Raw genomic sequence first — 15022 nt, 5'->3', positions numbered from 1 at the left:
TATCTAGCAAGGTATCTAGCAATCTAAATATTTTATTTTATTTAAAACATCTGTCTACATAATATCATATGACTATACAAGCCTATATCAGCCTTCTGAAAGACAGCTGCTGCCACTTTTATTTAATTTATAAGAGACCAACAGAATTGCTCCTTAAGATAAAGCCCGTCTGCCACTGAGTCATATATAAAAAAATTTTGCAAGATGAAAATTGCTTGCACTTACAGTTCTTGTTAAACTAATCTAGGTCTTTTTCAAATTTAGAAGCATCGTTCTTCCTTTTCCCTCTGCCCCTCCACTCCCCCAGCCCCCCAATCACTATGGAAACATAGGAGCTTTACATATACATTTTTTAGAAGCTCATTTTATTAAGATTGAAGGTACATTTCTTTTTAAGATGAAATGCAAACTAGAGTCGCATCTTAATCGCTTGCTTGTGGGATCTATTTATCTCCTGCTATCTTCATTTTCACAAACATTTGGTGCAAATTATACTGGTCAGAATTTTCATGCAGTTTTTCAGAAAATATATAGGGGAAGTGATAATGCCAATATAGATCTTTATCTGTTTTGTGTTACTAAGCTTTGTTTGCAGTGATTGTAAACTGTTTCTTTCTATGAAGCCACTCATACCGAAAAGAAAATGTTTAATAGATAGTATCAATTTAGGCACAGCAGCCACCCTAGAAAAATAGACATAGGCATTCTACAGTATGTCTAAATAAGACAAGTTTACCTTTTCCAGGGAAGCAATCAAAACATTCCTTTTTGGACAACTAAGAGTATGAAAGGAAAATGTTTATGGTTCCCTACTGGCACATGGTTATGATTGACAGGAAAAACCAACATGTATGCCACATGAGACATCTTGTTCAGGAACTTTCAGGAGGGTAGTAAATTGGTGTTGGCACAAACACAAAAAAATAAAATGACTTGATTCAGCAGTTTTCAATTCTAAATCCCCAGGCTCCAAAGAAAGAAGTAAATATTCATCAAATGATCAAAATTTATATTGATTTTTATTCTGCATTAGCAGCTCAAAGTCAAGATTCTTGACAGGGTGGATGTCAGTTTGAATGATTCTCTTTGAAATAAGGATACAGGCACTGGGCCGAGTGCTACTGTGCATTCCTGAACCATAGGAAAAGACTATTAGAACCCTAGGAAGCTAAATTTTTAAAAGAATAGTATAAAGGCATGCTTGTTCTGTACTGTTTTGATAAGTAAATTGTTGTTATTAGTATGTAAAGTAATTCTTGCTGTTCCTGCTTTACTCCATCTTTTCCATTATCATCTAAGGACAATTTTTCTATAGTACTTCAAAGGGCAACGGTAGTTTACGTACTATAGTAACTGAGTTAATATCAGTACTTCCAAAAGTAAGTGTATTTTAGAGTGAAGTGCTAGTCTGGCAGAGCAAAGGAAGCCAAGATTGTATCTGTGCATTATACACCTTTAATTTTGCAGTTTCTGCCAGGGAGTAAATAAAGATCTTGGGGGAGGGGTGGGTGAAGACGGATGGAAATCCAAGGGAAGAGAATGTGAGCGTGAAAGCAGTGCTGAAACACGAATCTGATGGCTGTGATTACCGAGCTGTGAGATTTAATGAGAAAGCCTGTATTAGAGTGAAGTAGAAAATCATAACCATCACCTCTAGTCTATAGGAGTATAATTGGATCTCAGCCCCCAGCAAAAACTAAATAAATAAGTTAGTGAGTTTTTAACAAACTTAAATATATTGAGACTAAAAGGGGAAGTTATCTCCATTACTGTACTGTTGTGGTATACTTGGGGGGTTTTAAGTATCTCAACTTGCACTAAAATGAGTTTCATTGTTGAGAAATGGGAGAAGAGAACGGTAAGTGTGTGTTTGGGAGGGTTAAATAAAAAGTGAGGCAGAAATACTGTAACTATCAACTAACAAATTTCCCAAATGTCCTAGGTGCTTACAATTCAGCAAACATCTTTAACAGCGTAGCTTTAAAATTAAATTTTACAAACATTATGGGTAATGCTTTAATAGTATGCAAATTGCAATGAAGTCAGCAGCAGCAAAGCTGACCTCTCAGCAATACAAATATTCTGTGTTTAAAACAGTTATCTTTTTACAGTTCCCTCTACCTCAGTAGGTGTCAGGTGCTTCAAGAGGCTCCCCGTCTGAGGTTCATAAAAAAACTCAAAGGAGCAGCAGTCTGTGCCGGCTTTTTATACACAGCAAGGCAGTTGTACAAATCAACATATCGAGCTACATGTTTTTGCTGTTGCTACAATGATTACTAATGTTTCTACTAATAATATTCTTTAAAATGTCCTCACAATTCTTTTTTGTGTTTTCTGTTTCTAGCTTTCCTAGAAACCATCTCTCTCTCTCTTACATATATGTGGAAAGGAAAAAGAATGTACAGAGAAAAATACTTAGCCTGCATTTCCCTGCTGTTATTAAATACATTAATTAAGTAACATGTAGTTTTTATACTCCTTCCTAGTCTGCCTATTCTTAATTAATCTTGCAGTGGAGACAGAGTCCTGTGTTCATTAATAGTTTGATATCAAATAAATTCTTAAAAAAACAATTTCTCCCTGTAAGAGTGATCATAATTAAAAAAAAACAAAACCAAACCAAACTACTTACATTGTATAGTAAGAAAATTTCCCCATCTCTAGGGGTAATATAACATCAAATAGACTATCTAGACATGGAAAAAATCTCCTTCAAGTTCAGAACAAGTCAAATAAGCATTTGATGAGAGTCTTTGAGGTACTGTCAGTGTAGGAGTTTGGACTTGAAAATGTTTGACACTATTGAGCCTCTCAAAACATTGAATGAAAAGGAGACGACTTTAGCTTAAAACTTCCGCAATTTTGTGAGTTGGTATGTATAGGAAATTGTGGAACTAGTTGTTATATATATTTGCAATTATTAAATTAATAAATATGAAACACCTCTCAAGCATAGAGAAGTTTAAAATGGAGCTACTCGGAAAAAATCAAACTGTTTATGCAGTACTTAAAATAATTACTATGTAACATGCTCACAAATGATATAGTGTTACAGAAAAAAGATTTCATATTTTTTCGGTAATACAGATCATCTTATTAGTAATATCTACATTTTATGTAGGTTCTGAAAAGGATAAATAACAGAATTACATAAAAATTTCTCTTCATGAAAAGATATCAAAACATAAACCAGAAATACTATTACAATATGGTAAAATCAATTAAAAGTCAGTATGTATTACCAAAGTAACATACATTGCAAGTTTAAAGAAATAAATAATTACCTTATATTTACTTCCGAAGGAGAATTTTCAATATAATAAATTCAGATAACTTGGAAGCCACTTTCTACAAATAAGTCATCAGGTTTCACTTCACTGTAAGGCAGTAAAGCTTCCAATGGTCAGAAAAGAGATTTCTTCTAAATATGGACAAAGTAGATCTCTGAGCAAAATTTCCTAGGAAAAAGCCGTAACATTTTTATATTAACTCAGTCATGCCTTCCTGGGATGTGTTGGGTAGTTTTCCCTACGAGGTATTGGTTTTGCAAGACCTACCTTCCCTCATGTTTTTAAATAGAAATGTGCATGTCAATCTGCTGCAGAGGTGGGAGCGGAGGAATGTGCACCATCACTCTGGAATTTCTCTTGCACACATGTGCTGTCCTGAATTATGAACATTGGTACTTTTAACCTTAAGGGCATGGTCGTTTTGAATGCCCAGCCCTATAGGTCGAGTTGGGTGCATTGCCTGACCATACGGTTTGGTACGTGGTACATGCTCCTTTGAGAGGAGCATGACTTTTAGAAAATCAGTGCTTTGGTTGATAAGCAGGCTCTTTAACAATCTCTTTCTAAGCCACTTCATTGCTCTAAAAGTGCAAATAGAGGGAATGGTAGGAACAATCAGAACTGTGCAAATAGTAGAGGTTTTAATTAAGTAAGATTAAGTTTACAATTTTAGCATTAAGGAAAGATTTTCTGAGTCTGACTAGTCTTTCCTCTTCTTGACTACTTTGCGGTCTTGAGGCTGGCCCAGAAAGGTATTCAACCTTGTGTTTAAGTACAACATATCTGTGTTCTGACCTCCTATAACAAATTGTTTTCTCTGCCAGACAGGAAAGAAACCAAAACAAAAGGTTGTGTTGATGAATTGCTACTTTAATAGGACAAAGTCTTCTGGGTTTGTAAGAATGGGACTGTTTGCCTTACAGTTCTTGTGGCACGCGAAGAGGTGTCACTGAAGGAGCTGGAAGGCATCTGGCAGCTTTGATGAAATGCACTCTAACTGTTAGGTTGATGTGTTCAGCTGGATCTGCATCCTTGTTAATTTTTATATTCTGCCTGGTTTTAGCAAGCACTGTTCTGTCATCCTATTTCTCTTGTCAGAGCAAGCCTGTTCCCCACCCGGTCCCCGATTATTACAAACCCTTCTTTTGCATCCTGCCTGTCACTCTCTTGTGCTGCAGGCTGGAGATGCAGACCTGCAAGACAAGAAGAGTAGCAATAGTTACTGACCATTGTTCAATTCCCATTCTTACAAGGACTTTTTTTCACCTCACAATTTTGGGATGCTATTGTCAGAAACTATTCAGAGTCTTGGAAGTCTCTGGAGAGGTTAATCCTTTCATACTTTTCTTCAGTGCTTTTTGGTATTTGTGATATAAGGAACTTCTCTGGGTACATAGCTGAGATCTGTTTGATGCACAGGGCATGCCACGCTCTTGTGTTGTATTTAATGTTACACTGAACAGAACCAAAGGCAGGGGAACAGTCAGGAATTAGACACCAGAGGTCCAGATTTTAAATTAACAGCATGATCGGGACACCTCCATGGAGTTGGTCAGACAATGCTGCTGAGACCATGCTACTGATTGCATTTGCACTCCACAGTCCTGAAGTCACAGGTCATGTTCCTAATCTTTATAACAAAACAGCAAAACCCCTATGTATTTCTGAAAGTCGAGGGAAACCCTGCAAAAAGGTATTGCTGTTATTTACTGGATTCCTCCCCCCCCCGCCCCGTTATTTCTGATGGCTCTGGGAACTGCCTGAAGTTCTGCTTGCTATAACCACAGCCCTACTCTATCTAAAATTTCATTTTATAGTTCCTATGGACAGGCTTAAAATTCACTGTGCTGTTACTGCTGTTACTTAAACTCTACGATGAGTTTAAGTACCTTGATAAGTAAGAATATTGTTGCCTTGTAATTTTGCTCATTCTGTGTGGAGGTTTCACATTGTTGTGATGGTTTTAGTACACTGAAAAGCAAAGTGATAAAGTTATTAGCAATATAAAAGCATTTCTGAGATTTATGATGATAAAAACACTTTGCTAAGATTTTAACTGGTAACAAGCATGCCCTGATTAACAGAATTAATTTCCTGCATGATCAAAACACAACGTGTCCTTTGTAATAGGACTATCAAATGTTCAGCTCTCAGTAAACACATTTTACGATATAGGATTATTTTTTAATCTGATTTAGTCCTAAAGAGAGTGTGCAAGATGAAGGATGGAAGAGGCAGGGGAGCAAAAAGCAGGAAGGGTAACAGACTAAGAAAGAAGTCAACTGCAGCAAGGTCTGTGTTTTAATTATGCAGAGGGAGGGGGGGAAAAAGGAGAAAAAAAAAAAATAAGAGAAGATAAGGGTTACCATCCTGCTTCAACAACAAAAACAAATGCCTACACTTAGGGTAAAACAGTACTGCTAAGAAGTCACTTGAAGTCCACTGTGAAATGGTGGACCTGATGATCCTAAAGGTCTTTTCCAGCCTCACTGATTCTATGATTCTGTCATACAATGCCATTTAAAATGCTGGTGTGACTTCTTGGAAGTATTGCTTCTACCCCCAGTGTTTTCAGCAACAGAAGACCTGCTGGCTGGTGGTGGGGATGGAGTGGTGGATGATTAAGCAGGTCTGTATAGTCTTTGGTCAAACTCTTGCCTGCCAAAGAACTCTTTAAGCTACATCTCCATAGAAGATATTTTGAGCCATGTACTACTCAACATAGTTTTATTCAGTAGCTGCGTCTGTGACAGAGCCAGGGTCTGTTTCATGTCCTGTAATAAAGCCTCCTCCACAACTTTATAATGTGGAGAGATAGACAGAATATTGTGAGAGAAAACAACAAAAAATGTTTGAGGGCACAGATATGACCACATAATGCTACTGTGATCAAGTTAATTATGGTAAGGAATTAATCTCAATTTTATCTCTCAAGAAATTCACCAATTACAAAGATGTAAGGAGTGCCAAACTGGGATATGCATCCGTTTAGAATGGTGCATCTGAGTTTGCACTTCTATAAAATATACGTATAGATGAGCCTTCTAAGTCTACATGCTGTATAATGCCATCCAACCACCTCTTTGTTTGGCAGACACTGGAATTTGTGCTTTAATTTAAGAGACAATGTGTTTATCCAGCCTAAGTTCAACTAACGGCAGACGAACTGAACTGTGTCTGTGTTTCATGTGTAATTCTATAGTAATTACAGTTTAGGGTGACAGCGGTAGAGCTTTCCTACAGCACTGTAGAGAAAGGATAATGCAAGATAAGATACTTTCATAATTCGAATTTGACTGAATGTATTATAATTTGTATATTTAAAACACAGAATAGTTTGCTTACAGTAACATAGTTAGTTAATAACAAAAGTCTTGTGCTCCCTAGGAAACAGTGTCTGAAAATACTTTCAACACCAATTCAGTGATATTTATTCTAGTACATTCAAAAATTTTTTTTTTTTTTGCAGCAGAACAACACTAGCACTGAGTTCTTATCTCCAGTTTACATTGGTGTAAATTTTGAGTCTCTCGTTTGACATTCTGTATACAATATAACCTTTCAATCTCCTTCCTCCCACAGTAACAGCCATTATCCCTCGTCTTCTCTTTCTCCACTTCAGAATAAGGTCATTCTAACATGTAGGTCTAACAAGAAATACAATGTATTTTCATTGATTTGTATTGTCACTGATTACCCCTTCGTGTTGTATAGTGATCTGTATAGTAAAGGACATTGTATGTTGTCATGCAAAGCCAGTCTTAAGGAACAGATTCTGCACCCCAGGCTCCCCTGGTTTATTTGTAAGGTCTTGCTTTTTGGGAAATAAGCTTTCTGATAATAGCCTTGAAAATATTTACCATTATTAATTGGTCTCTAGAACTGAATATTTGGCACTAATATAGATTTTTTTCACTGTTTTTCCCCAGAGACTACTGTTTTTTCATAGTCTTGTTCAGAGATTGGATCCTGGAAAATGAGAACATTTTGTCATTTGATTATTGGAAATATCTCAGTTTAATTTACAACAGAATATTGTAAACTCATTGCATCCTGGTATGACAGTGACTGTTAGAGAATCTGTACAAGTGTGGAACCAGACTATCACCAGCATCTTTATTGTGTTTTTACCACAAAAATAGTCACTTAGATGAGGACCATGAAGTGGAAAACAACTGCTGAGTATCATTCCTTGGCATTTTTTTTCCACGCTCAATTTTTGACTGATTCTGGCTTGCTACATCCTCTGAAAAAAAGAATAAACTGAATTCCACTTCTGACATGGGGCACTAAGAGTAAATGAATGATTGCCTCCCAGCAAATTTCTATTACATATATTAGGGATGATGCAAATCTCACTAGACTTTCTCATGATTTTCTAGATATCCATGTCCATAGAGGTGTGTTTGTGGTAGAGATTAAGTTCTTATAGTTGTATTAAGTAACAAGAAAGCGTATGTAGGGAGGTCTGAAAATGCACACTTAAAATAAGCTGGAAGGTAGAGCAAGTAGCTTTTCTATATTTGATTAGCAATTAATAAAGTTGCTACTTTATTCTGCCAGAATACTGCAGAACTAGTCCTTCATTCACAGAATCACAGAATCACTAAGGTTGGAAAGGACCTTCAAGATCACCAAGTCCAACCATTAATCCAGCGCCACCATGTCCTGAAGCACCACATCCACACGTTCTTATCACTAAAGGTTTTAAGTTGAAAGTAAACTGCAGTATCTGTGCTGTGTGCTATTTTCTGGATTGTGCCTTGTACCTGTTAGTTCAACTCCTGCTGAATGTAGGGTTTTGAGACTTAAACTGATCGATACGTACTCGAGGTCTTCAAAGATTCTTTGGATTTACAGTTGATATCAGAACAGGGGCAAAAAAAATGCTTAAGTACAACAGTGAGATAGATGAATTAATACAGAAAAGAAATCAGAGAGATCCATCTGAAACTCTACACTGCCTGAGTTTGAGTTGCTGTAAGTATTCGCAATAGTTGAAGACAGAAATTGGGTTTAAAAAGAGAAATAGTTGATCTATAGAGGGATCATATTTCTGAGGTACAAGAACTGGGACGCAGTTGCTTGTATTCAGGATTCATAGACTATGATGTTGATGGAGTTCATAATCTTCAGTACAAGAAAGCCTTATAGCTGTGAAGAAGAAATAGTGGATTCTCATTCATCTCTTTCCATATATTTACTTACCCTTTCCATCCTGTTTTTCCTTTTTCCCACTATTCTATTTCATTCTCCTTTTTTTTCTCCCATTTTTCATATACATTAATGATTTGCCTATTTACAAATATTTTTACAAGTGAACAGAGAATGAAAGATCTGTGAAAAGCTGCTTGCTTTATTTTTCCCATTTTTTATGTTAAAATATAGAGGAAATTATAAGGAGGGGAATTAGAAAATATAAAAAAAAAAAGGTGTATCTCAAGTATTGGGATAGTTGTGCTATTTGAGAAATATCATGTGTTCATTTAGTTCAGAGCTGAGTTTTAATTCATATGTGTGAGGTTCCAGAGTTTAGGCTCTGGGGCAAGGGGGGAGGAAGAGGTTGTATACGTAATTTCAACAACAGCCAAAAAAAAACCCCCAAACCAAAAAAAAAATCACCCAAAAAACCACCCAAAATCCATAGGAAAAAAAAGCAAGAATTACTTTTCTTAATTTCCAAACCCATCCTGAAAATCAGGGAAAATATTTGCTTAAAGTTTTCTACAAGATTTCACCTCTAGGCTTAAACAATCACAGAAGATTTTAATTGATAATTTATTTGTTTTAGAAAGTTACTGGACACTCACAACAGGACTTTAGACTGGAAGTGTTATGTCAACCATAACTAAAATAAAACCAACCAGTGAATAACTGCCTTCTGGTAAGAATAAATTAAAAGAACAAATTCATTGCCTTATGTGGACAATACAAAATACACAGCTGGAAGATTATCCTTACTTGTGAAGAATCCTTCCAAAAAAGAAATTTGATCAGGAACCCTGTATACTATGGAAGGGGATTGTTTATCAACTTAAAGGAAAATGTACTTGGGGGTGGAAGGGGAACAGGAAGGTGATGACGTTTGTTTATTTGCTGCTTCTGGTCATTTCTGAGTTCTATAAATAGCAGTTTTAATTACAGTTTCTGAAAGGCCATGTTTTATAGCTCTCTCAAACCTTAACATTTTACTCTAACTGGACAGTCCCAACTAATTAGTCTTGAATTCAGGTAATATTTCTTCTTTGGTAACCCTGTGTGGTTTAGTTTTCCACTATTTTATAATGGGTATGAAAGCCTTTTATTTAATTTATGTACACACTAAAAGACTGCATGGTTTACTTGCAATTTTTATCTTCTATGTCCTTGGAAAATTTCTAGTATTTTGTGTTGTTTTAATTTCTCAAAAGCATATTGGGGTTTACTGCCAAATGTAACAAATCTCACTGTAAGGAGCAACTAAGAGAGAAAGCTGTAAATGTTTGAAAGAGAAGTTTTAAAAGGAAATGGAGTTTCCAAATCATCTATGTTATGACTCAGAAAAACTGCAGCAAGGCAAGGCATAAGCAAATGTACGTAACTCTTATTACCACAAGGTTATAAAGACATTCCAACCTTCTTTCAGACTTTCCCTACTGACATTCTTCGGTGCCCATTTCCCTCCACTTGCCTGCATTTTTCCTAGATTTTGCAGATTTCCCTTCTCCTCTCTAGCCCTTTCACTGCTTTCTCTTTACAGCTGCTGTTGTTCCATGGAGCGGTAACTCTGTCGTGCTCTCAGCAGCCAAGCAAACTCTTCACTTCCCTGCCTCCTGCAGTAGGAAATGCAGGAGTCCTTACACAAAATTTCCTCCGTGCTTGTTGCGTTTGCTTGCCATAGCACTGAATAGTTAAGCAAGTATTCTCCTCCTAATGGAAATAAGAGTATGTAGTCACACAGAAGTAGCAGTTCATGAAGCATTATCAGAATTTGTAATGCATTTTTCTTTCCGTGAAGCATATTAAAAGTAAACAATAGCATATTGGTCCCAAAGTGCTTTTGAACTTACTCTACCCTCTGTTCCTTGTCCTGTTCCTAGGGGCAAGTGTGGCAAAGAGCAGATTTTATCCTTTTATCATCTGGTTCTCTGAGCCCCCGAATCAAACTGATCACCACAGCTGTAATAAATAAAGTGTCTATTCAATAAGTTATGATGCCAAATATTATTCAACATTCTTCTGGCCAGGCACAGAGTCTGATGGAAAACAGCACATCTCACTTACTGCCTTTTTTCTTGCAATCAAAATTGCTGAGTAATCTGTGGACACCAGATATGGGAAAGCAGAATGTGAATAATGCCAATTTGCTTGGTTTTGTTTACATTTACTGTTTAAAACAAAAATACCTGTAGCAATATGTCTTTCATTAATTATGAAGCACAGGCAATGTGTTAACAATATCAGCCTTGAAGCCTATGAGAAATGTAATTTTATGTATCTACCTGTTCTGTCATACTGTGTGATTTCTAACATCTTTTTCATTCATGTCCAGACATTTTTATGCAGCTTTTGATTGGATATACATCTCACAGAATATATAGCACATTCTCTGATAGAAACCTCAGTAGTTCAGTTCTAGCATTTAGGAATACACTGTACTTTTATCTTCAGCCTTTTTGACTGTCATGCAAGGAGAAAAATGATGGTATGAATCATTTGCTTAAAATTGTTGCAGTCCAAATGTATTTATTTTAAATGCATTCTTTCTGAATTTTTTAAAAAAAGGTCTGTTGTTTTTTTTTTTTTTTCTCTTTGTTTTCTTTCTCTAGGCTGAGGTTCAGCTATGCTATCTGGAAGCACAAAGAGATGCTGTTGAACAGATGTCCTTAAAGCTGTACAGTGAGCAGTACAACAGTAGTAGCAAGCGAAAGGAAGAGTTTGCTGATATGTCAAAAGTTCACACAGTGGGAAGTAATGGGTAGGGAACTATTCTTTTTGTTGTTTTATTCTCACTGATCTGTATTTTTTTTTTTCATGATATACGTTTTCATACTTCTAGTTAACCAGGATTTTTCTTCCTAGGCCAAGAGACAGGGGAAAACTCTATATATTTATTTTTTAATATATGAATGCAAAAAATAATGGGTTCTGGATAATTTATACAAATCATGGTTTGTTCATAGGACTACCTAACATTATCTAACAGCAATCCATTATTTTGATTTTAAAAAATGTAATGTGTCCTTTTGCTTCAGGCTTTTTCAATGTCTTCAAGTCTTTTGATTTCTTAGCTTATAGGGAAGCATCTTTATAATGTATTAATGCCTCTGCAAGATAATTCTCCGTAATCATTATTCTACTAGTGACTAGGAAATATGAATGTGAAGCCATTCATTTATAGTTCACCAGTTTGAACATCCCAGTTTTGTACTTCTAGAAAGCTTTAATTTTAACAGTTTTCCTTTGACTTGGTCTTCTCAGTCTGTTTTTTAATAAATGTAAACACACATACCCACATATATGTGTATGCATAAAAGCACTCTTTCTTAACAGGTTGAGCAAAGAACCTCAGACAAATTAATCACTGGACTATGCTAAAAGGAAGTCTTGCTGCCCCTCCCTTTTTCACAACCAAGAAAACTTGTAGTTCTGGTTTAAGAATTTTTCTTGAAGGTCTTTTGAAAACCATATCATCCAACTGCTAGCTCCCCTAAATGAACATAAGAACATATCTATGAGTTCATAGTAGTGTGGGACAAAAGCAGTTTGAAGGATCCAACTAGTGCTCATTGTTTGGGTACACCGTCATCCTGATGCAAATTTTCTCATAACCAGTAAATACAGTAGAACTTTTGCCCGCAGTTTCCTATGCAAGGAAAGTCATTGACCAACGCGTTTGTGAGTTCGTTATCTGCAGAACTTCCTTTACCAATTCTTAACTCAGTGTTGAAGTCTTGGAAACACAGTTTTATTAGATTACCAACTGTAAAGATAAATGAGCCTTGTAAACATCCCCTCTTCTTATACGGAAAGATGACTGTTTTAGAAAAGTTGATGTGGGCTAATTATGTAGGATTACTGAGATCCTGATTACATATGCAGAAGTCTGTCAGATTCTCAAACATGCCAGTGCACCTAGCGCCAACCATAAAAATAATTTGTTCAGAATTGGTGTGTATATGTATATAAATGTGCACCGAAGGCTACATTTTCAAAAACAGTTTCTAATTTTGCAGCCACAGTTGAATTCGAACAAGACTTGTGGTTGGAATATTGTGTGGGACCTAAGACAGTAAAACATCAACAGATATTTGATTTTATTGAGGATAGGGTATATAAAGCTTTGAGCCTCATGGAAAAATCCAGTTTGTAACTCTACATACCATATGTGTAAAGCAAATAGGCTCTTAAATGCACTTGTTTGCACTCGTAATTACATGCTTATTACTGGGAGTGGTAAACTACTAGTGTTCCCTACCTTTTCTGTGCTGTGGCCACCTTTCTGGGCCCTTATGTCCATCCCAGCCCTTAGAGGCCCAACAGTGGGTTAAGGGGCCAAAGGACCAGAGGGAGACAAATACAATAGCATGTATTCAGTCATTATAGAAACTGGGATGCGCTGAATTCAGATGGAAGACTTCCAGTTGACCCAGTCTGAGGTATTGTGTTGAACACAATGGAAATGCCTTTCAGCTGTTTGAAAATACAGTTGATAAAACATTTCTTACTGCATAAAAGCTGTGGACAAAAATACATTGTACAACATGAAGGACAGATTCTGGGATCCTGTTATCACCTAGTATTGGGCCTTTATGGGTGAGGCTTTGAGATAAATGCATTAAAAGGGGCTTCAAGTACGCAGAATATAAGGCAATTTTCAAGCTGTTAAGGTCAGAACTTTGATTTCCCCTATGTCCCCCTAATAAAAACATGTGTATGGAAAGACATTCCAAAAAATGATGACCCAGAAACTTGAAAGAACTTTTTGTTTGGTTGAATTTTTTTGGTAGGCTTACCAGTGTGTTTACAGTATTTCTAAATACCATGTGAGTTATGCCGTCAAAGAAATAATACAAACTGGAAGTGTGTGTTAAACATGGGGAAAAAGGCTGATAGAAAGAGCTTCACATTCCTTTTTATTTATTAATGCCATAGACGAACTGGTTTTCTCATGAGAAAGGTGCTCATGAATTTTCATTCAAAATAATAAATTGATGTCCACATTTTAAGAAATATGTTTAGGGTTCAAGGGATTAGACATGCAACTCTGCATATCTGATTCCCTGTTTACTAAGATAAAATATACTTCTTAATGTCATTTCAGTTATTATGTAGCTAATGGTTTTAGCTTATTAAGCACCAAACCTATATTAAGGAAGCTGTAGTTACCTGCCCTTTAACTAATATTATCGTCTTCTTGTTGGCAATGTTTGGGTACTTTTAGTGGAGGAATATTTTTTTTCAATAAATAGAGGACCTAATTTATTCTAACAATTGGTGGATTTGGATAATCAACCAAAATTAGATCTCTTCTATAGTTCTTGCATTTGTAACACACATCAGCATTTCAGAAGTTATGCTCTCCCTGATTCTGCCTGTGGCAATATGAAAAAAAAGATCTGCTAAGCCCAGGAAAAATAGATTCTGAATAAAAAAGAAATATTCCGTACACAACAGAAATACTGACAGGTACATTTTAATCTTAGCCTGTCACTGATCCTATAATTGATGGATTTTCTGACTATCTTTTTAGTGGCTTAGTAACTTCCATCCTCTTCCAAAATGTAATTTAGTAATAATTAGTAGATCCATCCATTTATATGTAAGGCGTTCATTTTAAAAACAAATCTTTTTTTTAAATACCAGAGTTATTTTAGAACCATTAAAAATATTGCAATCGAATTTTAAGAAAAAACATACATGATGCTTTGTAAGCTGACTTCACTATCTTCAGACTCAGGCAAATAGCTGCCATAGACAGGTTGCTTAAAAATGCTCCCAGGTGACTTTATTTTACAGAAGAAAACAAAAAAAAGAGAGAATTGATACAGTATGTAAACTCTGAGGGAAAAAAATCCCCATTACATCTTGCATCCCTTCCTGGGCTTTTTTGAGTGAATCCAGTTTCTCTCACCCTTTGCTTTGGGTTGAGTTGTTGTCCAGAACTTTAGCTAGAAATCAAAATATTCAGCTGTTTCCGAGTGCTTATCTGGGTTCTATAAAGGTCAGGGAAAAGTGCTTTTGTGTGCCTTTATAGGATCGATTCATTCCATTACACCAATAAATGGACAAAATTGGACAGTAACTAAGATGATGTTGTATAGATGCAAAGCAGATCTTTGGATCCAGCACATGTTCTGCCCATTATAGTAAAATCCCAGTCCACTTCCTAGTGCAGTTTCCAAAGACATCCCATCCCATTCTGGCAGCACCAAGTCATGAACATTAGATGTAGGCTTTAATTCCCGTCGTCTTCATATCTTGATTTAGATTTTCACTGGTATATACCAGCCAAGTCCAAATGAATCTATACCGATTTATAGGAGATGAAATCTAGTCTCTTATATCATAAAACATATGTTTTAATAACTGCCTGTCAGTTTTATCACTTGGGGTAATATTTGGATAAGACAGAAGGGAAAAAAGGAGCAGTAGATACTGAAGATACAGAATGGTTATACAGTTTTCTGAGGAAGGGATAAAGATTCAGTATCACTGCAAATACACCATTCAGAATGGAGTTTAGTTTTATT

At 36.0% G+C, this 15022-nt stretch overlaps 1 protein-coding gene across 2 annotated transcripts in view; it reads left to right on the top strand.

Moving 5' to 3' along the window:
• Positions 1 to 15022, top strand: part of AKAP6 (A-kinase anchoring protein 6) — a gene marked incomplete at its 5' end in the record, with an annotated part of 225980 nt that overhangs the window by 128936 nt on the left and 82022 nt on the right. For both annotated transcript variants that reach the window (XM_082000781.1, XM_082000780.1), the window contains one exon: positions 11099 to 11247. In XM_082000781.1, the coding sequence (XP_081856907.1) occupies positions 11099 to 11247 (149 nt within the window). The remainder of the gene's footprint in view (positions 1 to 11098; positions 11248 to 15022) is intronic.

This window comes from Phaethon aethereus, assembly GCF_964289735.1.
Source record: "Phaethon aethereus genome assembly, chromosome: 5".
Taxonomy (NCBI): domain Eukaryota; kingdom Metazoa; phylum Chordata; class Aves; order Phaethontiformes; family Phaethontidae; genus Phaethon; species Phaethon aethereus.
Note: the sequence above shows the minus strand (reverse complement) of the source record. Positions and strands in the feature narration are given on the sequence as shown.